The following is a 23,204-nucleotide window of genomic DNA, read 5'->3' on the forward strand; positions in this document are numbered from 1 at the left end:
CAGACCCTGGGCAGGAGGTGGCCGGACTCAGTAAAGGAGCCAGGTTTTGTACTCAAATATTTTTTAATATACAGACAAAATCTGCTAGATTGATGTGACAAACTAAGGTCAGAGGAGAGGGGAAGCTAGGGAGGGAAGAGCCCCTGAGTCAGCGACATAACCTCCTCCCCACCCTCTGGGCTTAAGGCACTTTTGGGGAGTCAGGTACTTGGGGTTCCGTTATACAGGGTGAATGGGAGAGGGAAGGAGTAGGGTCCCCTTCCCCACTTTTGCATCAGAACATCGCTGCCCTCCTCACCCCCCATGACCCATCCCTGATTTCCCCTCTCACCTAACAGCATCCTAAGGGGAAGTTTGGGGGGTGGTCCTCATGGGGGGAGAGGTCTGTGCCCTGTGGAAACAGATCCTGCCAAATCCTGATGGGACACCAGCAACCGGGTCCCGCCTCTTCACCTGCAGGAGCCGTCTCTGGGGAAGGGGTGGCGGGGGCCCACGGGCCAGCTGGGACAAAGGAGGCTAGGCAGTGCTTGGCACAGGGTGGCCATCGGGGCCCAGCTCGGGCTGCCCATCCCCAGCCAGAATGGGGTGCGCGTCGGGGCCCTCCCGCCAGGGGCTGCCCCAGTTGTTCCTCAGGATCGTGCCCGTCTTCTCCTCCTTGAACTGCTGCCGGTCTTCCCGCAGGATCTTCACCGCGTGGTACTGGGGCACGGCGGCTTCAGGGTACCGCACTCGCTTGAAGAATCCCATCTGGAAGGACACCAGGCCAGACGTGAGGAGCCTGCGGGGCTGAGGTCCCTGGGGCAGGTGCTCAGTACAGCCAGCTGCCTGCCTCCAAGGTCCCTGGGACAGAAAGGACCAACGGCAGCAGGAAGGAGACAGGCTGGGCGGCAGCCAGCGCAGCAAGCAGCCCCCACAAGAGCCACCATCCATGCTGGGTCCCCAGGTCCTCATTCACAGCAAGAGAAAGACCAGGAGGGGACCTGAGGTGCAGGACCAAGGACATCTCCCTTGGCACCTGCAAGAGGGGCTTGAAGGTAGAACATCAGGACTGCTGACCCCAAAGGTTCCCACGCCCTCCCAAGCTTTTAAGAGGCCCAATAGCATCCCCAGGAACACAAACGAGTTCGGAGGGAAAACATGGCTTCCAAGACCCGTGGAAGCTCCGGAATAATTCCTCTTCAAGCCTGTGTGCTCGTGCGCTGGGAGCACCCCCCTCGGGCTGGCCCCTCCCTGAGTCATGAACATGCTGGCCCTTCCACACCAAGATGGAAACGTGCCCCTTGCACACTCACGCTCAGGACTGCTCACACTCAGGACGGCCCAAGACTCCTACATGCTCAGACTGCACGGCACCTCCTTGCACGACGGCCTGCACACTCATGCCCCCAGAGGACAAGCACGGCACCTCCCTGTACTCCCACATGCTCACAGCCCAGGAGCCCACCCAACCCTGGTGCGTGCCCCCGGCTGTGTATACGCCCCCTCATGACCTCACCCTGGTAAGTCCCTCCCACCCCAGCTCCTAGAACTCACGCCCCTGTGCAATCTCATTTCTTCACCCTGCACATTCCTGGTCCCGTGACTACTGGGAGTTTCTCACACTCACACACATACATCCCCACACACGCACACACATATCTACACACACACATGCTCACACACAATTACCCCACAGTCCCCGGACCCCCGGCTTCCATGGCCGAGGGCTGCACAGCCAGACGGGCCCGGTGATGATGGGAAAAGATGAGCTCTGGCTGCTCCGATGGAAGAAGCCACACTGGGATGTAAGGGAGGAGGGGAGCAGAAGAGGAGGAGGATGGGAAGACTGGAGAAAGATGGGGGCCCCCATTTCTGCTTGGTCCCCCTTCCATGCAAGCAGGGAGCAGAGAGCCAGTTTCTCCCAGGCATCAATCTCCCCTAAAAAGAGCTGGCAAGGTTCCCAACAGCCTGGACGCCCAGAGGCCTGGTCCACTGATGACTCACATTTGCCAGAGCGTGTGCTTGGTCTATGGTCCCAGGGAGGAGGGGAGGGGCAGTTCCCCATAAAGCCCAAGGGCGCGCATGGTTCCGCAAATGTAGCATATGGTTCAGGGGATGACCGCAGGTGACGGGTGTGACTGTACGGACATGTGCTCGTATGTGCTCTCAGTGGAGCCCCAGATGCAAACGTGGTTCTGGCTACACTCTGTGTACAAGCACGGTTCCCGGTGGAGCCTGGTATGCGCAGGTTCCGAGTTCGGTCCTGGAGACAGTTCCCTGGAGGCAGTTCTCCACACTGGTTGGCTCCCTTGGCCACAGCTTCCTTCCCAGCCTTACTTGCCATGCTCTAGTAAAATCAGCCCACATTTCCCTGCCTCCATGGCTTTGCCTCCCATGGTCCTTTTGAAAGGCACAGACCCACCCATTCACCTCCCCACATCCAGACCCTGCTACCCCACCTGCTAAGGCCCAGCTCCGGGCCCCCGGCTCTCAAGCTCTCCCCCTTTGAACTCCCCCTGCACTCTCCTGACTTAGTACCTCTACCTTGTCCTTGACCACAGGCTCCCCTCCCCCACGAGACTATAAAACCTCTTGACAACGAGGTCTGCACCTGCCTTATCTCCGAACCGTCCAGGTCCCGACAGGGTCCCTGGTACGTGCAGGGTAAGGGCTCAGTGCAGATCTGCTGAAGAAATGGGAGTGTGGGTGAGAGAACCACACCTGGAGAGGCCACCTGCCTGACAAGGAGCCCAGCCCCCGCCGGCCTCCCCCTCCCCAAGCCTCACCTTCCACATGAGCAACACCAGTAGCGCCAACACCAGCAGCCCGGCCAGGAAGCCAGGAGGATGACCCACCAGGGGACTCCTTCTGCCACCACCGCCACGGGGTCCAAGTATACCATCACTGGGATCTGGGGAGGGAGGGGTTCGCAGAACGAGGGCTGGAGCATCAGGAGAGAAGAGATGCCCCGGCCCCTCCTCCCCAGCCCTGCAGCTCACCACCGTGGAGACGTCTCTGAGCAGCAGGTTCTTGATGGAGGACTTCACGGTGATGTTGGCTCGAACGATCACCTCCAGGGACTTCACAGCTGAGTACTCCTAAGGGAGCAGGGAAGGAGATCCTCCTCCTAAATGCCTAAGGTCCCCCCTCCCCCAGCTTCTGAAGCTGTAAATGGAAGAGGGTGTTTCCGCCTGTCTTGGGCTGAGTGTGCTGCATTTGGACACAGAGGAGATGGGAGGAGAAGTGAGTCCCCAAGGGGCTGTTGGGGAAGAGGACGCCCAGCCCGGTGCCCCGGCCGTGCTCTCACCTCCTAGGAAGGTGCTGTTCCAGAGGTGGCCCCAGACGTGCAGCACAGCAGCGCGGTCAAAACTGTAGAGAGGGCAGCTGAACACCATGCAGTTGGCCGTGCCCCGGGTGCAGTCCTGGGGACAAGGACAGGCGAGGCTCTGAGCCGCGTGGCCCCACCCCACTGAGCTGCTCAGGGCCCAGCACCCTCACAGTCATGCTCACACAGACACTGAGTCTGCCCAGAGCCTTCCCTCCATCCCTCCCTGAGCCCCCCTTTCCCTTGGCTCCTCATTCAATATCTATCCCATTTTCCTTACTTGGCTTCAAACCCCCTTCCTCCAGGAAGTCTTCCCAAATTAACCCTTGGTCCAAAACAGCAGCCTACCCCAAATCTGGGCTATTCGGCATTAAGATGCATGGGGAGCAGGGAGGACAGCAACAGGCAGAGTAGCTTCCCCAGGTGCCGCTTCTGCTACCTAATGACGGTCCCATTTACTGAGCATCTACTATCTGCGAGGTACTTGCCCCATTTAAATGTGCTACTGTCCTGCAATGTGCATATTACCATCATCTCCATCTTTCAAACTAGGAAATTCAAGTTCAAAGAAGCCAGGTGACCTCCCTCAGGTCACACAGCTAACAAAGCTGCTAAGAGGTGGAGCAGATATTTGAACCCAGGTCCAGAGTGGGCAAAGCCGCATTCCTCTGCTAAGCCCAAACTCACTGAAGGAGGATGAGGCTGCCCCAGAGCCGCTGGGGGGCAGCGGACTTAGGCCCTGCTCCTTCCAGGCCTGACTTAAATCCATTTGGCCCAATCCCACCTAATGGCCCATTTTTCTAAGATTAATGTTCTATTTATCACACTTCGTATACAGAAGACTGGCTTTGACAGTGTTTGAATTCTTTACGTCATCCTTTATTTTGCCACTTTTGAGCAATTCAAGAATCCTTGGTCAATTTGTCTAAATGCCATTTTTAGTAAAAGAATCCATTTCAAAGTTCTTATCAGAAAGGGAGGGCTTTCCGAGGAAACCAGTCACATGGGGAAGGCCAGGACTAGCCACATATCAGGGAAACAGCGATGACACAAGCTCTTACTATCCCTGAGGTGCCTTCGTTTGCTTCAGGTCATGCTCTCAGGGGAGCAGGGACGCTGAGGAAGCCCCGAGAGGGATGGGGTGTGGCAGTGGAACTCCCTCCCAGACAGCTGACACCAGAGCTGGCCCTGCCGCTTACCTCCCCCTGCAAAGGCCTCTTTGACTCTTCTTGTCTCTATTGCCCTTCCTTCCGCACCTGGGATTCACCCCCTTGCCACCAGACCAAGTACCCCGCTGACCTGTGTCCCCTGCTCACTCTCCCTGCCAGCATCGCCCTACAAGGGACAGCACAGAGCATGCGCTAATCTGCTCAGTAAGTCTGCCTGTGGAACAAAGCTAGGTGACACAAGTAGGAGAAGGGGGGCAACACTGCTCAAAAAGGAGAGACAATAAATCACGTGAATATACCATCAGTTTAATTACTAGAACTGTCAAAAACCTAAAGCGTCCTTGACATTGTGAAAATCAAGCAGGTTTCCTTATGCAAATTGACTTTTTGTCGAAAAAGAATTCAAAAGAACAATAAACAGATCTCAGAGGTGGCTAAGACCATCCCACCTCTATAAACCGTGATCTTTCATCCACAAGATGAAAAGGCTATAGGTAAGCGCCTGCCCTGGAGTAAGCACCTGGCGAGCGTGGAGGGGTGGGACTTTGGCGTCCGCAGCTGCCTCACAGGCGTGTTGTGCACTGTCCTGTCAACTTGCCCAGCTGTCAGACCATCGCACCTCCCCACGCGCCACCCACCGTCCTGACGCACCATTCCCTCCCCACCACCCGCTTCCTCTATCATACCACGCGCCCCCTCCCCCATCCTGGCTGCACCAAGTTTGCCCTGCCCACACCAGGATGACGTTTTTCTTCTCAGCAGAGGACACTGGCCACCAGGACGTGCTGGGCTCCGGCTGCTCACGAGGCTCGGGCTGCTCCGGCTGCCCCAGCTCCCGCCGCCTCCTGTCCCTGCTGTCCACATCCTGAGGTGGGGAGGGGGCCCAGTGAGGGTCCCTCCAAATGCAGCAGTCCTGAGATGGCATCTCCTACCCACCACCTTCCTCCTGGCCCCCCACCTATCCACACACCCCCAGCCCACAGCGTCCTTCCCCAAGTCTACCCCCCACCCCAATTCAGCAGCCCCGCCCACCCAGCCTAAGCCTCACCAGGTAGAGGGCGTTGGGCCTGGGGGAACAGAGCCCCTTCTGCCCGGGCCCCTGCCCGCCCTCCAGCTCCACCCGCATGGGGTACAGCAGCCATTTCCCATTGGCAATCTCATGGGGCCACATGATGTTGAGGAAGGCAGAGCCCAGGGTGTTGAGTGACTGGCCGTGGTTGGAGACCTGTGGGCACAGGCGAGCATGAAGGCCACTAAATCCCTGGGGATGGAGAGCACGCAGGCTGTGGGGAGGCCTCAGAGAGCAGAGTCTTGACAAAGACTCAGGATCCTAGATCCAGGCGCCAGTCTCTGCCCGCCCCAAGCCCAGGAAAACCTAGAGATGCCACTAGGGGTGTGGGAAGGCCCCAGCCGCACCAGGGCAGAGTCCGAGAGAGAGACAGCAGCCCTGCCCCCGAGTCCCCAGCCCCCAGCTGAGGCCCTAGGCAGAGCAGCTGCCCTGGGCCCTCATGGGCCCCCCAGACCAGCAGGTGAGACGGCCGGCCAGGGCTGAGCAGGAAATGGCCAACTGAGGCCCCAGCACAAACACCTGCCCACAGCCAAGGCCCAGGAGCTGAGCGAGGCCTCGAACTCGCTAGACCACCATGCGGCCATATGGGAGAAGAGCCACAGCTCCTGGGGCAGACCTCAGCCCCTCCTCTGTGCCAAGGAGGGGCCTCACCAGGACACTCACCGTGACCTCGTACTTGACCTTGCTGCCCACATCCCGCTCAGACCGCATGGCACTCTCACCCCGCACCACGCCAGAGAAGAAGAGCTGCTGGGGAATGGCCACCCTGGTGAGGAGGGGTCAAAACGGGGGCTCAGGAGGCCTGGGGCCTGATGGAGGGTGAGGGAGAGCCCAGGCTTGGGTTTGGGAGTAGCAGTGCCCACCCCTCTGGCGGCGGTGCCCCCCTGGGCAGGGCTTACCCCGTGATGGACAGCGACAGCTCGATGAAGCACGAGCTCGGGCAGAGACTGGACGCAGCTCCTGCTCGCTGATCCTGGCGTGTGGCAGGGCGGGCGTGGGCAGCAGGCACAGACACCACCCCAAGGGGTCAGATGAGGACAGTGAAGCCCCTTCTAGGTGGACTTCCAGCCAACTTCCCCCACCATCACCCTACCCTGGCCCCACCAGCCTTACGTGGCTAACAGCAGCTCCACCTCTAGCTCTGCGGTCTCAATGGTGATCCCTGAGGTGCTATAAGGATGAGGTAGAAGGTGACCTGGACCAAGGACAGGAGCAGGATGAGAGTCCAGAAGGGCGAGGGGCTTGAGGAAGGATCGGGGGATAGAGAGCCCCTTTGATAGGGACAAGGGCAGATGTGCCAACCTGGGCGCCTCTCTTCATGGGGTTCCCCAAGCTCACACTCAACGTGGGAGGCATTGCCATTGGACAGGCACAGTGGCTTCTCCTGGAGTGGGGAGAGAAGGAGAGGTCAGCTTGGGTTGCTGGAGCCCCTGAACACCCCACGCCTACCCTGCCCAGGTCCTCACCACAGAGTCCAGGGCCCGGACTCCTGAGTAGTGCAGAGAGGCAGGGAGGGTGACAAGGAGCTGGGCCTCGTGAGCGTCATCCCCATCGGCCTGGGGCTGGGCTGGGTCCGAGGGCAGATTGGTGACCTTCAGCTCCAGGCCGATGACTGGCTGCCCACTCAGTGCAAACAGGGCTGTCGTCCCATCCGCAGTCCCTGGAGGGTCAGATCCCACTCACTCTAAGATCTGAACACCTCCCCCGGCCTCCCCCTCTCCTGCCTCCTTCCCCCAGGGCATGCCCCCTCTCCTCCCGCCTGGGTCTCCCAAATCTCAGACTTAGGCGAATCACGACTTGGAGTCAGGGGACCTCCATTCTGGTCCCAGCTCCACCACTAACTGACCTTGGGCAAGTAACCTAACCTCTCTAGGCCTCCATTTTCCATTTATAAAGTGGGACTTACAAGAATTCCTATCTCACAGGGTCGTGAAGACTAAAAAGAGAGATATATGATATGTGAACTGTATGTTTGTATATATATATATATGTATATATATAGTGAAGGCCTGTCATTCCTTGCCAGGGGAGCCCCTGTGGGTCCACCACTGCCCCCATCTGCAAACTTCTGAATTATCAGCAGGTCCCCCCCAGCCTTCCGCTTTCTCCCTGCAGACTGGCGCTCCTGAGGGGACTTCCTTCCGATCCTGGAGCTCTTGCCTTCCCACCCCGCCTGCTCCCTTGCTCCGCCTCACATGGGCAGAGGCTGAAACTCGGTGTCACTGATGCAGGGTGCAGAAACGGGCGTGGACCAGCCGCAGGTTGCTCTGACAGATCTTATCTTCCCCACAGCCTTGCTTCAGGAAGTGGATCTGAGGAGAGATTCGAGGAGGGTCATTACTAGGGGGTGAATGTGCCTTGCCTAGGTGGGGTAGAGGATCACAGGGGTAAATAGCCTGTGTTCAACTCGAAGACCTGTGGCTTCCCAGCTGTGTGATATCGAGCTGGTCACTCAACCACTCTGAGCTGGGGCCTCATCAGCAAAATGATGGGAGAATTACGATGTCGCAGTAGAGGCTAGCAGGCTAGTCCAGAGCAAGGCCATATTTCCTCGGCCTTTCTCCTGTGTAACTGAGCCCCAGACTTAGAACGCGAAGCGAAGAGCGCCACTGCCAGACCGGCCGTGAAACCCATGCAAGGAGCTCCACGCTCCCCTCCAGCAGGCTGGGATAGAGGTGGCCTTGGAGACCACATCTGAAGACGGCAGAGCCCCACACCCCTGCGCCCCTGAGTGCCTGCCTGCCCCTCCGACTAGCAACTCATGGTCACATGGGCCAGGTTTCATCTGGGGTCCCCCCTGTTACAGCATCTAGAAACAGGAGGAGATACCGGGGTAACCGGTGAAAGGGTCTCACGCGCTGTGAGTGCGTGTCACTGGCGAGGGGCCACGGCTCCTCTTCCTGGGCTAAGCTGGAACCCAGGCTCACCTCCGTCCACTGGGTGCTGGGCGGGTAGGCATTGAGGATGGGGGCCGCTGGGGGCAGCCCCTGGCCAGGAGCCTGTCGCCGGAGCCGGGGGGTCGGGAGACTATAGGACAGGGTCACCGCAATGGCCCGAAGCTTGTCTTTGACATTCTCCTGGGAAGAGAAAAGACGGACGTGGATACAAGAACAACCCCCAGCCCCAGCCCTGCCCAAAGCCCCAGCCAGACCTGAGACAGATCCGGAAATTCGGAAAGAGGCTCAGGGAGGTGAAGGAGAGAGGTGGAGAACTGGGCAAGGAGGAGGGAGAGCGACTGGGGTGAAGGGAGGAGAGCAGGGCTTTGAGAACCAGACGTGAAGACACAACCTGCTGTCACCATCTCCAGGGAGGACAGAGCTTAACAGGAGACGCAAGAAGGCAGCGGTTGGGGGGTGGGGGTGGTCAGCCCAAAAGGGAGCCTTCCCCAAGGTCGAGATCTTAGAATGAGGTGTGCGTGTGTTAGGGAAGAAGCTGAGAGGAAAGCAGGAAGAAAAAGGATGTGAGAGTGACCCTCAGGGGCCAAGGGGGCAGCATGCACCTGAAGCTGGAGCGTGGTGTCACCACAGACTCCGTCACGCTGGCGTTTCAGCCACATGGTGCCTGAGGCCTGGTGCTTAGGGTCATCCGGGCCACGGCTCAGGAAGATCACAAGGGGGACCTGGCCCCGGAGCCTGCGGTCTGTGTCCCCATCTAACGTGTAATCCAGGGCTGTGGCAGGTGGGAGAGGAGGAGCCAGTGAGGCTGGGGAACGGCTCCAGTCGGCCCTTCCTCCACCTCGGGGGACGCACCGGGAAACCCACTGGGGTGGGGGTGGAGGGGCCTCACTCACCCACAACAGGGCTGTAGCTGCTGGGCGATGCGACGTAGCTGAAACAGACCCTTAGGTCCATGCTGCGGGGACAAAGGCGAGGCTGACAGGCCAAGGTCCCACCCCGACCCTGCACACTCCTGCCCCAGCCCCAGCCCCAAGCTGGGCAGAGAAAGGGAGCTAGAGGTGCAGGACTGGGCCCTGGGTGCTCCCCTCCGCCCTCCCCTGGGATCCCACCTCACCAGACTGAGTGGCCGCCGGCACAGTTGGGCTGTTCTAGGTCGATGGTTCTCGGAAGGATAGAAACCTCGTGGGAGACACGGATGACGGGCCTGGCCCTGGGGAATGGGGAGTGGAGGGCACAGGAGGCATGAGAACTTGAGGCTGGGAAAGCGGGGAGCCGGTGGACTCTCCAGCAGCAGAGCTGGCCCGGGGCGGGGAGGATGGGGGGGGGGTGCTCCGGGCCTCGGGGAGAAAGAGGGCAGAGCAGAAGGAGGGCTCACCTGAAGAGCACGGCCGTGTCGGCCAGGGAGCCCACCAGCAGGTCCGGGTAATGGTTCCCATCCACGTCCAGGCCGCCCGACAGGGAGTAGCCAAAGCTCTTTATGCCCACGGCCTCGCCCTCCAGCACCTGCGGGGCCAGACCGTCGGCCTCCCACCCACCACCCCCGGGCCTCTGCCTCCCCTGCCGCTGCTGCCCCGTCGCCCGTCCCACCCACGCCCGTTCCTGGTCCCGCCACTGCCCTCACCTGGGAAGCTGTGACGACAAGCCCCAGGCTGCTCCCGTGGTAGATGAAGACTTTCCCATCCCCATCGAAGGGAGCCCCCACGGCGATGTCTGCGGGAGCAGGAGAAAGGCAATCAGACCTGGGGGGGCAGGGGGCGGAGAGGCACAAGGTCCAGCCCCAGCTTTCCCTCAGTCACTCAGCTCCATGTCCTGTCTTCCCTATCTTGCTGAGCGGCTACCAAGTCCTGGGCGCCTTACACGCATCACGTTCAGTCCTCTCAGCTACTCTCTGCAGGTAACGCTAGCTCAGAAAGGGCACCTGCCCAAGGTCACAAAGCTGCCCAGGTGTGAGCCTAGGCTGCTCCCCTCCCTGGGCCCTCAGAGGACCTTCCTCTTGACCTCAGAGGTACTTCCCCACCCCTGCCCTGCCCCCTCCCTCCCCTGAGCCTCTCCCGGTCCCAGTCACACCTGGGAAGCCGTCTTGGTTGAGGTCCCCCAAGACAGCCAGGCTGATCCCAAACATGGAGTCGGGGGAGCCGCAGAGCCGGAGAGGGGAGACCCCAGCCCAGTGACCCCCCCTGGTTCATATACACATACACGGCACCCCCCAACTCTTCTTGGAGCTCAAAGAAGTAGGGGGCACCCACTACCAGGTCTGTCCAGCTACGGAGAGAGGAAGACAGCCAGTGCGGAGTCCTCCCCAGCCTGGGGAGTCAGGAGGAAAGGCCAGAGGCCCCTCACCCTTCCCGGACCCAGCCTCCCCCAGGCTCCACTTCCCTCGGCCCTCTCTCACCCATCATTGTTGAGATCAGCCACAGCCAGTGAGTAGCCAAAGCCAGAGGCCAGGCGCTCCCCAGACAGTGTAACTTCGGGCACCAGGCGGCTGGCACTGTCTTTGCGCAGAATGACCACAGCACCCTTGTGGTTGGCACGAGGGGCCGCTGCCACAAAGCTCAGCTCCTCTGCTCGCATCAGCGCCTTCCCCGAGTCAATGGAGAAACCTGAGCGGGGGCGACCCACTAGTAAGCGCCCCCCCTACCCTGCCCCTCTCCGAGCAGGTCGGAGCCAATAGGTGGAAGGCACCTGCCAAGGTATCCCCACCACGGCTGCACCACTCCTCCTCCCTTCTGGAGGCCTGGCAGCCCTCCCCACCCAGATACTGGGGGCTGGCACAAGGGTTGCGGTGAGGTCGGCCTCAAGGACTGGGGAGGAGGGAGAAAGGCCACTGAGAAGGCCAAGGAGCTGGGTGGGGGGCTGTGGCACTGGCAGGAGCTAGGGCAGGTTGCCTCCCATACGATTCCCAGGGAACTGCTCTCCCCTCTGCACACCCAGGAGGTCCCCATTCCATCCAATGCACCTTCCTTGCCCCCAATTCCCACCATCCACGCAGGGAGAGAAAGTCTTCACATGGATGGGAGGGGGGAGACATGGGGGAGTAGGGGAGAACTTGATTCACCCAAACATCTCCCGGGCCTCATTTCCTCCTCTTCTGCAGAGGGATGCAGATGAGACAATGAGAGGGACTTACCAACACAGCTGGACCTGTCTCCACACGTGCCCACCATCCCTCCCTCAGAGGAAGGCCCCCAGAGGTCTAGCTTCCTTCCTTCCCGGGACAGTCCCACCCACCTGGACCTTCCTCCAGAGACCCCGGTCACAGCCCCCTAGGCTGTCACCCCTGGGGCCTCTTCTCCTCCGTCCTGGTTACTGGGCTCAGCTCTTCTCTGTAAGTTGGGCCCATTGGGTATTTCCCTGAAAGTGTGCTGTTGGGGGGCAGGGCAGGAGAGGAGGGGAGGCCAGGCCAAGCCCCCAGGGCCCAGGAGGACGTGGAGGGGCGCTTACAAACCTAAGTAGCTATTCAGGGCCAAGTCTCCGGCTGGTCCTGGGAGCCGGTCAGCAGGGTCCAAAGTTTTATACACCAGCTGGTCAGGGTCTGAGCTATCAATGTTGGTCACAAAGAGCAACCCTGCGGGGGATGGGGTGGGGGGGTGGGGGGAGACACCAGGGAGGGACATCCGGGGAAGAGGCCACAGAGTGGAGAGACCGAGGCAGACGGAAAGGCGAGGAGGAGGTAGAAGAGGAAGAAGTGGAGAAAGAACATGAGAGAGACAAAGAGACCAGAGAGATAAGAATCAGACAGAGAGACAGAGACAGAGACAGAAGGATGGGAGCGTGGAGAGGGAGGATGAGAGAGAGAGGAACAGAGGGTTAGAGCAGCTCTGGGCCGGGGAGGGGTCCCTACCGAAGTAGCTGTTGGCAGGGACCGGGATGAGGCGGGGGTCCTGCTCCTTCTCACCCCCCGCCTCGTAGGGCCCGTCGTCCAGATGTGCCAGGTCCGCTGAGCCCTGTGCACAGAGCTCCACCCTGGCCGTGCCTGCAAGGACAGATCTGTTAGTGCCCGGGGCAGGAAGTGAGGTGCACCCCCAGGCCGGCTGTTAGACAGGCCCCCAGGGAAGCCCCTCCTCTCCTTTCCAGCCCTGTCTCCACCCCCTCCCCGGCCCAAGCTGCCTGGGGTCCCCCAGACTTGGCATCACACTCACCGAGTGTCAGCCTGGCCAGCGGCAGCGTGCAGAGATGGGAATGGGAGTGATGAAGGGTGGGCTGGTGTGTTGGAGCATGCGCGCCCCGGCTGGGCAGGTGCCCAGCGGTGGATGTGGGGACTCGTGCCAGCCTGTTGCAGAACACTCAGCCATGCGAAGGAGTGGAGATAGCCCCATTCGTGTATGTGTGTACACTGGCATGACGGTGGTGGGAGGCGTGGCAGTGAACTTGTGGGCATGCTTGGCCACGTGCTGCCCCCAGTCCCCTCTCTGAGGTACTGGGACATTTTGGTTCCCTTCTCCCCTCCCCTAGGTGTGACTCACTCTTCCAGTTATAAGTTCCCGGGGCTCCAAAGAGGAGGTAGTGGCTGTCTGCAGAGAAGGCAGCGGCCGTGCCCTGCTGGCAGAACCCAAACTGTTCGTGGCCCTGCGGGCGCCCCTCACAGAACTTCCACTCCCCACCATCCAGCTCATCATGGATGGCCAGGTCTTGGCTTAGCACAAAGCAGCGACCAATCACATCCCTTGTCTCCAGGATCTGGTCCACTCGCTGCCGCGACTCGTATCGGTGTGCACAGGTCTGTGCGAGGAAAGGAGCCGTCATTCTACTGCATGGGCTGGGGACCTACTTGACCCACATGCATACATGTACATGTTTGGCAGACACTGGTTTGTGTGCACACGTGCATCTGCGTAGGTGCACACACATCCACACACTCCTCTGCCAGCATCACTTGGGTACCACTGCCCAGCCAGTGTTAGGCAGGTATATACAGAACCCCCATCCTACCCTCTCTGCACCCGCTTCCCGGCCCTGGAGGGAGAAGCCCTTGCTCCACGTTCTGCCCGGGCGCCCACAGCACAGCGAAGCCAGCACACAGAACTCGTGCCTCCTTGATCCCGCCATACGGGACAATCCCCAACGTGCCCAGCTTGGTCCTGCCTCTACCCCTTCCCAAGTGCCATCACCTCATCTGCAAAGAGCTCCCTTCCCTCTCCACTCTCCAAGCATTGCTTATTCTTGAAATCCTGGCTCAAACCACCCCCACCTGCAGGAGTCTTTTCTCTCCTCTCCTCCCTCAGACTTTCATAGACTGGGGACTGTACCACTCACTTAACGTTAACCACATCCTGCCCCGCAGTGACTTGTATTACTGTGTTTGTGCGTGTTAGCGATGACACAGAGAAAGAGAGAAACAGACACAGAAAAAGAGAGAATGAGAATCTCTGCAGCTAGGCAGCAGGGTAGCTGAGGCACGGGCCAGGCTTTTCCCTGTGTTCACCTGTCCTCTCTCAGCAACTAGCACAACACCTGAGTTTGACAAATGAGTGGCTGAATGAACAGATAGATGTTTTTAAATTTCTAAGGACAGGAACTGTGTCTTATGCTTTTTTATATCTCCCTGAGGTCCTGGGAACCAGACCATCACACCATATGGCCAACCTGAGTTCTGTAAGCACATCTGTGTATATACACACTACACACACACAGATATACACTCACACACACACACCACCCTTGCATACAGTCAGAAGATGTACTCACCGCAATTATATTACTATTACAGAGTCAAATTATTTTTCCCTCTTTTTAAAAATTAACTTTTGTGACTTTTTTCAATAAAAATGGTAAATATTAAAAGTGAAAAAAAATGTGGTACTCACAACAATCTTGCCCCCAGGCCCCTGGCTCTGAACACTGACTCCCAACCACTGGTTCTCCTTACTCTCCTTCTGCACATCCGCTAGAGGCAGGACACGGGGAATTAGGGGAAGGGAGTGGAGGGGCCTCCCCTCCCCCCGTCATGTGCTTCCCCCCACCCGACCCCCACAAGGCCCTCATCTCCCCGGTCGATGTCCACCCTGGAGCAGTCAGTCTCTTCCAGGCTCAGGGGGTAGGCAAAGAGTCCTCTGGTGCAATTCACCTGCTGCCCAGGCAGAGCCAGAGCCTGGGGAGCGCCCGCCAGCAGCCTGCGTGATGGGGCAGGAGTTAGTGGCTGGAGCCCTTCACCTCCCCAGAGCTGCCCAGGCCCAGCTCCTTGGTACCAGCCAGAGTGTTGGAGGACTCAGGAAAAGGGCCTAAAGTCAGTTTTCCCATGTCCTGGTAAGGGCAAATTAGTACACTTGGCCATGCAACCATCACTTTCCGTACACACATACTACCTGGATGAGAGACCACATACATAGTTCATACACACGCATGCGCGCGCGCGCGCGCACACACACACGCGCACACACACGCGCACACACACACACCCCCCAACTCAAGCAGCCTGGCCAGCACTGCTAGTTTGAAAGAACCGCCTATTCCCAACACCTGATTCTGACCAGGCCTTCCCTACCCACTCCCTGGCCCCATCCCCAAGCTCTGCCCTCCTCCTCAGCCATGGGTCAGTTGAAACCTTCCCAGAAATGCCAAGAATGCTGGGAGCAAAAGTAACAGGAGCCCAGACTGGCACCATAAGGTGGCCTAGGAACCAGCTTTGGAAGCCAAGCAAGAGACTAGAAATGGCTCTGCCTCCCCCACCCCATCATCGGGGGCCCATCAAGGACCCACCCACCACCAGCAATCCTGCCGGCCCAGGATTCTGTCGGTCATTCCGGCTGGTATGGAGGTAGGGGCAAGTGCCTCCATTCCTGCCCATTCTCCCCGCACATCCTGAATCCCCTTCCCCATCCTCCCTTCTCCTCCCCACGTCCATGATTTTCCCCACTTCTCCCACCCACCCTGCCCCCACCCAGTCTTCTCTCCTACCTCCCCCTCGGATGCTTTCCCAGATACAACTTTCTTGGCAGGACAATTTTCCATGATCACAGCCAAGGCTTCTTCCCCAGGGAAGGACTGTGCTGGGAATGGAGGCTGCCTGGGTCCCCTAGGGCTGAACCCCTGGACCAGGAGTGAAGGAGAGAGTGAGGCAAGGTGACAGGCACCTAGCTGGCTACAAGGATCCTCTCTTCGCAGAGGGAGAGACTCAAAGCGGCAGCAGAGCAAACCCCAAGGCCTCTCTCCTACACTCTTTTCCTCCGTCTCCCTTGCTGACGGCCAAGGCCTGAAGCTGTGCAGGGCAATATTGCAGACAGGCATTCGCAGGGCACCATGCCAGTTCTGATGGGGCACAGAGCCATTCTCCCTTCCCACAACTCCTTTCTCTTCGCAGCTGTCATCCCATGTCAGAGCCAGTGTCAAGAGAGAGGAGGGGGTGGGAAGTGCAAGGGAAGAGAGCAGACACTGGGCACTGATTAACAACAATTTATTGAGAATCTATCACCTGCCGAGCCCTGTGTCAGGCACTGATGAGACAAGGAAGTAATATTTAGTCAGCACGTACTACGGTCAGACCCAGCCCTAGGCTAGATGCCAGGGATATGAGGAACTAACGTATTAGACTCTCTACTGACCAGAAATTGACACGACATTGTAAACTGACTATACTTCGATTAAAAAAATAAACAGACTCTCTACTGGGTGCCGGGCACCAGGCCAGGCAGGTTACCTTCACCAGCTCATTTAACCTTCACAACAGTCCTCTGTGAGGATTCTTCTCCTGTCTTTCAGATGAGGAAACTTGCCCAGAGACATTAGTAGTATGCTAGAATTCAAACCCACATCTGCCTAACTCCAATACCCGTGTCTTTTCCACCACTCAATGACTCGCCACCTCCAGAAAAGGGAGACGGAGATGGGGAGAGGACGGTACCCTGAGCAGAAAAACAAACTGAGTGGCATAGCCAACCTTTGGACAAGTCTGCGGTGCCTCACCTCCACACACAGGAATGGTGACCCCTTGGAGGACCGGGGCTGTCTTATTCATCTTTGCACTTGCCCCCTAGGAGGTGTCCGGATGTGTTCACTGAACCCGCACATTATGTAGGCTCACGGAGGCAACCAATGCCTCAGCTGGTCTGTGCATAACTAAGTACCAGGAGAAGCGAACAACCAGTGCTCAGTGCTCACAACTCCCCTGGAGATCACGAGCTGGGGTCGGGCTGGGGGATCCACCTGGAGGAAAGAAGCTGAGTGCATAGCTATGCCCAGCCCCACGCAGTGGAGAAGAGAACAGACCATGCCTCCTGGAACAAGAGTTCCCACATGCAGCCACTCCAGTCCCTCCACCTCTGCCCCTGCCACACACTCCTTCCTGACTTTATCCCATGGTCCTCAGCCACCCCAGGCCTCTGGACAGAACAGTAGCCACAGCTGCAGCCACTGCAGAGAGAAAGACAGAGACATGCTGGAAGCTGGGAGCAAGGGACTCCTTGGGAACCTGGCTTAGTGGAGGCGAAGGAGTAGCCCACTACCTCGGTACCTCTCACCTCCCCACACACTCCAGCCTCCAATCCAATCCAGCCCTCTCTGGCTCTCAGTCTAGGTGGCCCTCTGGGGAGGGTGCTCGGCCTGGAAGGTTGGCTCAGCCCAGGGGGTACTCTAGCCAAGCCGTTGGATCGGGGCTCTCTGTAAGGCACTAAAGCTACTCTCCAGCTCCGTGGATCACTACACAAGAATAAAAGTACCAGCACTGTCACAGCGCCCACTACAGGCCTGTGCTATTCCCAGCATTTTCCATATATTAAGAACTCTTTCAATGCCCACAACTCTATATGGTCATACTATTGTTCATCTCCATTTTACAGTTGATGGAAATAAATGAGGCTGAAACCACAGCGCAAAGAAGGTTAAACTTCAAAGTCTCATCTCGGGGCCAGATCGAAATACATCAAAATAGGTGAGGTCTTTCAATCAGCAAATGCTGGGGCAGGTGAACTGCAACTCCAAAGCCGGGGGGACTTAGCAAGGTACCCACCTGGCCTCTCATGTGCCACCAGATAGCGGAGTGCCCCCTGCTGGAGCAAGAGCAGGGTGAGGGGGTCAGGCCCCTCTGGGAATGCCCCAGGCTTGGCTCTGGGAGACAGAATCAGGGGCCACCTTCAGAGATGAAGGGGAAATGACAAGAGACCAAGCTATTAAAAATAACCTAGAATTTGCCTGGAAATAGCTCAGAGTTCAGCATGTCCTACAAAGGCCTCCAGTCCTGGAACTCTGGCAGATGCGGGGAGAGAGGTGAAGGGAGGGAGACAGAGATGAGGGAGGAAGCAGAGAGAAGGCTGAAGAAGAGATGAAGTCAGTAGCTTTCTATCACTCCCAAAGTTTGGGGGACCACTGACCCTGCTCCCTAATGACAAAGGAAATGGAAGAAGAAAGATCAGAACTAGCCCCTCCTCCCTGAACAAGGCAAGGGAAATGAGCTCTGGGCCCTACCCTCTGCCCCCAGGGCAACAGCAGTGGGGAGAAGAGAGTCCCAGTGGGTAGCACTGATCCCAGTAATGGACACTTAGTGTGGCTTAGGGTCTGACCTAGGAGAGAAAAGCCCCCCGCCCCTGGTGGGAAGGGGTGGGAAGCTTTCTTCCCCTTCCTGCCTCTTTTTCACATGGCACACCAGAGCAGGAGCCAACTGCACAAGAAGCATGACAGTCACAGGCCCCACACACAACTGTGTCCTCCCCCGGGTCCCAAACTGATCAGAAACTAACCAGAATTGTCCTCTGCCCCTCACTCCTCCCCGCCTTCCCCCACTGCTGAGATTCCTGGAACTGGAAATTTCCTGAGGAGGAGAAGAGGGAACCGCCTGGCCAGCATCCTTCCTGGGTCCCCCTCACTGCTGCTGCCGCTGCTGCTACAGCTCTGGGGGGCTCTGTTCTCTGCCACTCTCGATCACCAACCACCTAGTACAGATTGCCAGACCACCCCCGCCCCCAGGTCTTCCGAGCCTCTCCTCCCAGCCTTCCCCGTGGTCTTGAGCCACAGAAGCAGCAGGTCTCCCCTGGCCTCCCAGTGTGCTGCTGCTCTCATCCCACCCCATGGCACTACTCTGGCAAGAAGATATTTATGGAGTCTACCCTCCATCCCTCCCATGGCACCTTCAACCTCTGTCCTTTCGCTCTTCTGCCCTAAGCAGAGGCAAAACGCTCAATCTCCCTCCCTAGGGGAGTTCAGTCCCCTGAAGGAGGGGAGCCACAGGCCCTGGGACTGGAAGGAGGATGCAAGTGGGGTGAAAGGCAAAAGGAGGTGGCTCCTGGCCAAGACAAGAACCTTGCTCTCAAACCCATCCCCAAAGCAAGACCCTGGGTCTCAGACCCAAGACAGACGAGACAAAGCTCTAGGCTGGGGTATCGGATACCTGTGGTCAGTCTGAGTCTTGGTGGGGTTGGAAGATTGAGAGATGGGGCAGGGGGGTGGGGTGACTGTGGCTCGGGCACGGGTATTCTGGGCGGGTGCGGTGACTCACCAGCTCTGGGGTCGGGGCTGCAACTGCCCACGCAGAGCCACAGAGAAGCCGAAGAGGCTCCCCGGCCCGCCCTCCTTGCGCAGGGCGCCCATCACGTCCAGATTGAAAGCTACAGCCCCTGGGGAGAGCAGTCCAGCGAGCAGGGAGCCGAGAAGGTAACAAATTCTAGGGGCCCCCCAAGGATCGCGGCCCGGAGTCCCGGCCATGGAGCGAGTCCCGGCTATGGTGCGACCCCCGCGCGCTCTCGCCCAGAGCCCCACGTGTTCCAGGGCGAGTCTCTGGTCTCCGAGTCTCGCTAATCCTTCAGGGGGGGTCTCCCAATCTATCGCCTCATCACCCCGCTCCTGCCACTCCGCAGCCCCAGCACTGGCAAGACGCCTGCTGCAGCAGCAGCAGCCCGGCGTCCACTCGGGCTCCCGCCTCCGCTCCCACAAGTGCCGTCCTCACCCCGCCCTTTGGTGCCGCGGCACGTGGAGGCCGCCGGGAGCCCTTGAGGGATGCCCAGAACGGCAGCTCTTGGTGGGACCTCGCTCCCCCCGCCCCCCAGCTCCACCTCAGCTTCGGCACCGCCCCCGTCAGCGTCAGCGGTCTCCCCTTCCTCCCACTCTTGCTCAAGCCTGCGAGTGGTGCAAGAGGCGGGGGGTGGAGGGGGGCGTAGAAATTTGGATAGAAAGGGGCCAAAAAAGAGAAAGAGAGAGGGGAGAGATGAGAAGTGGATGAGGCTAAAGGCCAGTGTGGGAAGACAGATGCAGACAGAAAGAGAGGTGATGAAAGGGTGGTGGTCTCGGGCCTGAGTCCGGTGTGGTGCCTTAATGCTCCCTTCTCCCCGTGGACACACAGAGCACCTCTTCTGCTGTTCGAGTCACACCCTCTCCCATCCCATTCCATCCACCCCTCAGAGCCCGGCAGTGGGTGGCAACGGCCGTGCTAACCACGTCGAGATGCTTCAGGGGAACAGAGGAAAAGACAGGCACAAAAAGAGTAAAACTGAGCAGGCCTGGAGAGGGGAGCAAAGGAGGCAACAAGAAAGAAAACAGAAAGAGAAAAGAGATGGAGAAAGAAGGGCAAGAGTTCGATCAACAAGGGCAGAATGAAAGGAGAAAACAAGGAAAAGACTGATCCAGGAAGAGGAAATTAAGTCGGGGGGAGGAGGGGCTGTCAAAGAAGGGGGAAGATGAGAGACTGGACCCTAGAGACGGAGGACAGGGAAGGGTGCCTCCAGATTCCAGACCCTTCCCAGGGTACATTTCCCACCCTCAAAAGGGGAAGGGATCGGAGGGGGAAGAGTCCTGGGCAGGGGCTGGCTGGGGCTTTCCAGGGATGTCTGCAGGGATCGGCAGACCTGTCCCTCTGCGTCTCCTCCCCCCACCCCCCAGGCTGAGACAAAGGCAAAGGGAGAGAGGACATTTTCCAACTCTGCTATTTATAACTCCAATCCAGAAATGGGGCCGGGAAGGGAGATAGGAAATAACTTGGCACAACTGGAACCTCACTTGCTCCCTCCTCCCCTTCCTAGTTCTCTTTCTTACCAGCTGTTGGTCTTGAGTATATCCATCTGTCCATCTTTCCCTTCTCTCTCTCACTCTCTGGTTTTGTCTCATCCCCAGCTCTGTCTTTGTCCCCTGTCTCGTCTGTGTCACTTGGAATCTTTCTAGACTATTTCCCAGTGTCTCTAATGTTTTCTCCACCCCTCAAACACTCTCATATTCTTAAGATTCTCTCTTTTCCCCCTTTCTTAAAAGCTCCCATACGTGTTTTCCCTAATTCTTCTTTCCATATTCCCTTTGACTCTCTTACTTCTTTGTCCAGGATTATACTAAAATAACAAACAAACAAACAAATAGGCTCTCACTCTGCTGGCCCTGGGACAGTCCTTGCCCTGGGTAAGTTACTATACATTTGAAGGTTTGGGTCTCCATTTTTGCAACACTCCCCCTGCAGGCCTCCAGGGGACTGGCACACCTCTACAAAGGTGCTATGAAGGTGATACAGCAGGCTGACCCCGAGATCCTACTTTTATCATCATCCAGATACGCCCTCTCCATCCCTTTCCTATCTCAGAGCCCAGACAACACAGAAGAGCCGATATGATAATGCAGAGGAGCGAAATCAGGATAGAACCCGAAACTCTGGACTCTCAGCCCAAACATCCAACCGGGCTCAAAATGCCTTCAGAGCCCCAGCTGCCTTCTTCTCTGTCTGCACCTGCAGCTTCTGCCTCCCTCCATCTCCACTCCAGCAGCTCCTGCTAAATCGGAGCCTGAAATCAGATGTCAAGAATCTGCTTCTGACCTCCTCTGCCCAAATATTTGAGAAGTCACCTCACCTGCCACAGGAGGAAGGAGCAGGAAAGGAGAGAGAGAGGCCGCCCAAAATCAGCCTGGCTATAAATAGTGGGGAGAGGGAGGGCGGGGGAGCATGCAGGAGTCCCAGACCAGCCTGGTACATTTAGACATGTAGGTTTTCCCTAAAGGGGAAGTGAGACCAGGTTGTTGGAATGGAGAGGAATATTGGAGGTCAAGGAGGGGAATGAAGAAGCTGGAGGAATCCAGATAATGGAGGCAGCTCGATATTAGAATAAATAACCTGCCAGAGAACTTTTGTATTTGAGTCTGGAGTTTGGAAATTCATTCAATTAAAACCAATGCTGATACCGTGTGATTCCACTCGTATAACACTGTCAAAATGACAGAACTGGAGAGATGAGGAACAGATTGCTGCTCGCTAGGGGACAGAGATGCGGGGGGGGGGGTTAATATACAAAGATAGCACAGGGAGTTCCTTCATGGGGATGAAGAGTTCTGTATCTTGACTTCGGTGGTGGTTATTCAAACCTATATGGGAAATAAAATTGCATACAACTACGCACACAGGCGCACACATATGCAAATGAATGCATATAAAAAACTGGGGGAAACGGAATAAAGCTTGTAGGCTAGTTAACAGAATTGTACCTGAGTCAGCAACCTGGTTCTGATACCGTGCCACAGTTACAGATGGTGTCACCACTGGGGGAGCTGGGGGAAGGGCACAAGGGAATGTACTGTTTTTGCAACTTCCTCTGCATCTGTAATTATTTCAAAATAATTTCAAAATATTTTAAAAAATTGATAAATGTCCGGACCCAGCAAAGACTTTGCCCCTTGTCTGAGTGGAAGCCGAGGTTTCTCCAGCCCCTCTGTCCCTCTTCCCCTCCCTCCGGAGCCCCTATTTTCCAGCTCCCCCAGATGACACATTTTCTAGCTGCTGTGTCTAGCTTAGGAGCAAACACTTTCAGAACACGCTGCAGGGTTTACTTCTCCCTCCACCTCATCTGGCAGCAGAGCCTTGGAGCATATGTCCCAGGGCCAGCCTCTTCCTCCCCAACACACACAGCCTCAGGACTTTCTTACCGGCCCCCACCCCTCCAGCACTAGAGGCCTTCTGTGGCCTCTGAATTCTGGCTGTAGCCAAAGTTCGAACTCTGGGAGTGGCTGGGAGAGAAGGAATAGAAATGTGATCGAGGGGAGTCCTTTGAGAAGTGGCTTGACCACTGTGGTCTTGGAGGATCCAAGGGAAAACCCCTTGCGCCTTGGGGAGAAGGACTGGGAGGTCACTTCCCACAGGGAGCCATTCAGACTGTCTTGAGGGCCCTTTTTCTTTGAGTGTGGGCTTCATGCCAACATTTGGAACTTGGCCACACCACCAACGGCCCCCTCTTGAAGCCCAGCCAGATCTCCCAGTATGAGAAGCCTTCTCCGCTCACACCATGTCCTCCCTCAGTCCTCACCCAACCCTAACAACTCAGCAGCTTCCGGCCCTAATGCTTAGCCCAGCCAGTCAGCTTGGAGATCGCTAATTAAAGCTAACTCTGAAGGAGACCTCCAAAGAACAGGGAAATGAGTGGAGAAAAGAATTACAGAGTTGCGTTCACCCATTCTAAGAGAAAGTAATCTGGGTGGGAAATTGTAAGCAGAGGTGGGCAGAAAAAGATTTCAAAGTTCAAGAGTCATTCTCCGGTTATGTATGCAGCTAGTGTCTGTCTCTACCAAAGGCAGGTGGACACTGAGGTTAGACAGTGAGCAACAAGGGTCTAGAACAAGAGCAGATGGAGGATGATATCAGCTGGGGTCCCCAGATGCAGGTACCCATGTCCTCTGCCCAGATCTAGGGCAAAGGAACAGCCAGCGCATGGGAGAGGAGGGCGGGGCTGATGTCTGCAGAGTCCTGGCACTCTCAACACTGACTATGAAAATGTCAGGAGGCTGTGCCAAGGTGGGTGAGGATACAGCATGGGCCTGGCACTCTCCATGAGTCATCCTCTTCCCAAAAGTCACAGACTCTCAGCCAAAACCCCCAACAC

General features: G+C 57.6%; 1 protein-coding gene across 1 annotated transcript; it reads right to left on the bottom strand.

The window, feature by feature from the left end:
• Window positions 1-44: 44 nt before the first annotated feature.
• On the bottom strand, window positions 45-21,322 carry LOC102524098 (integrin alpha-7). Its single transcript, XM_032493138.1, is given in 32 exon segments — window positions 45-747; window positions 2,766-2,815; window positions 2,818-2,890; window positions 2,979-3,079; window positions 3,290-3,401; window positions 5,210-5,338; window positions 5,522-5,698; window positions 6,206-6,308; window positions 6,442-6,472; window positions 6,475-6,515; window positions 6,656-6,714; window positions 6,717-6,737; window positions 6,845-6,874; window positions 6,876-6,926; window positions 7,009-7,202; window positions 7,733-7,769; window positions 7,771-7,854; window positions 8,470-8,619; window positions 9,042-9,211; window positions 9,333-9,394; window positions 9,554-9,649; window positions 9,815-9,942; window positions 10,061-10,149; window positions 10,507-10,615; window positions 10,617-10,701; window positions 10,832-11,039; window positions 11,885-12,004; window positions 12,281-12,412; window positions 12,903-13,158; window positions 14,244-14,323; window positions 14,422-14,549; window positions 18,863-21,322. Coding segments are annotated over 32 exon segments (3,543 nt in total). The 5' UTR covers window positions 19,069-21,322; the 3' UTR covers window positions 45-516.
• Window positions 21,323-23,204: the final 1,882 nt, after the last annotated feature.

The sequence above is a fragment of the Camelus ferus genome, chromosome 12 (assembly GCF_009834535.1).
Source record: "Camelus ferus isolate YT-003-E chromosome 12, BCGSAC_Cfer_1.0, whole genome shotgun sequence".
Taxonomy (NCBI): domain Eukaryota; kingdom Metazoa; phylum Chordata; class Mammalia; order Artiodactyla; family Camelidae; genus Camelus; species Camelus ferus.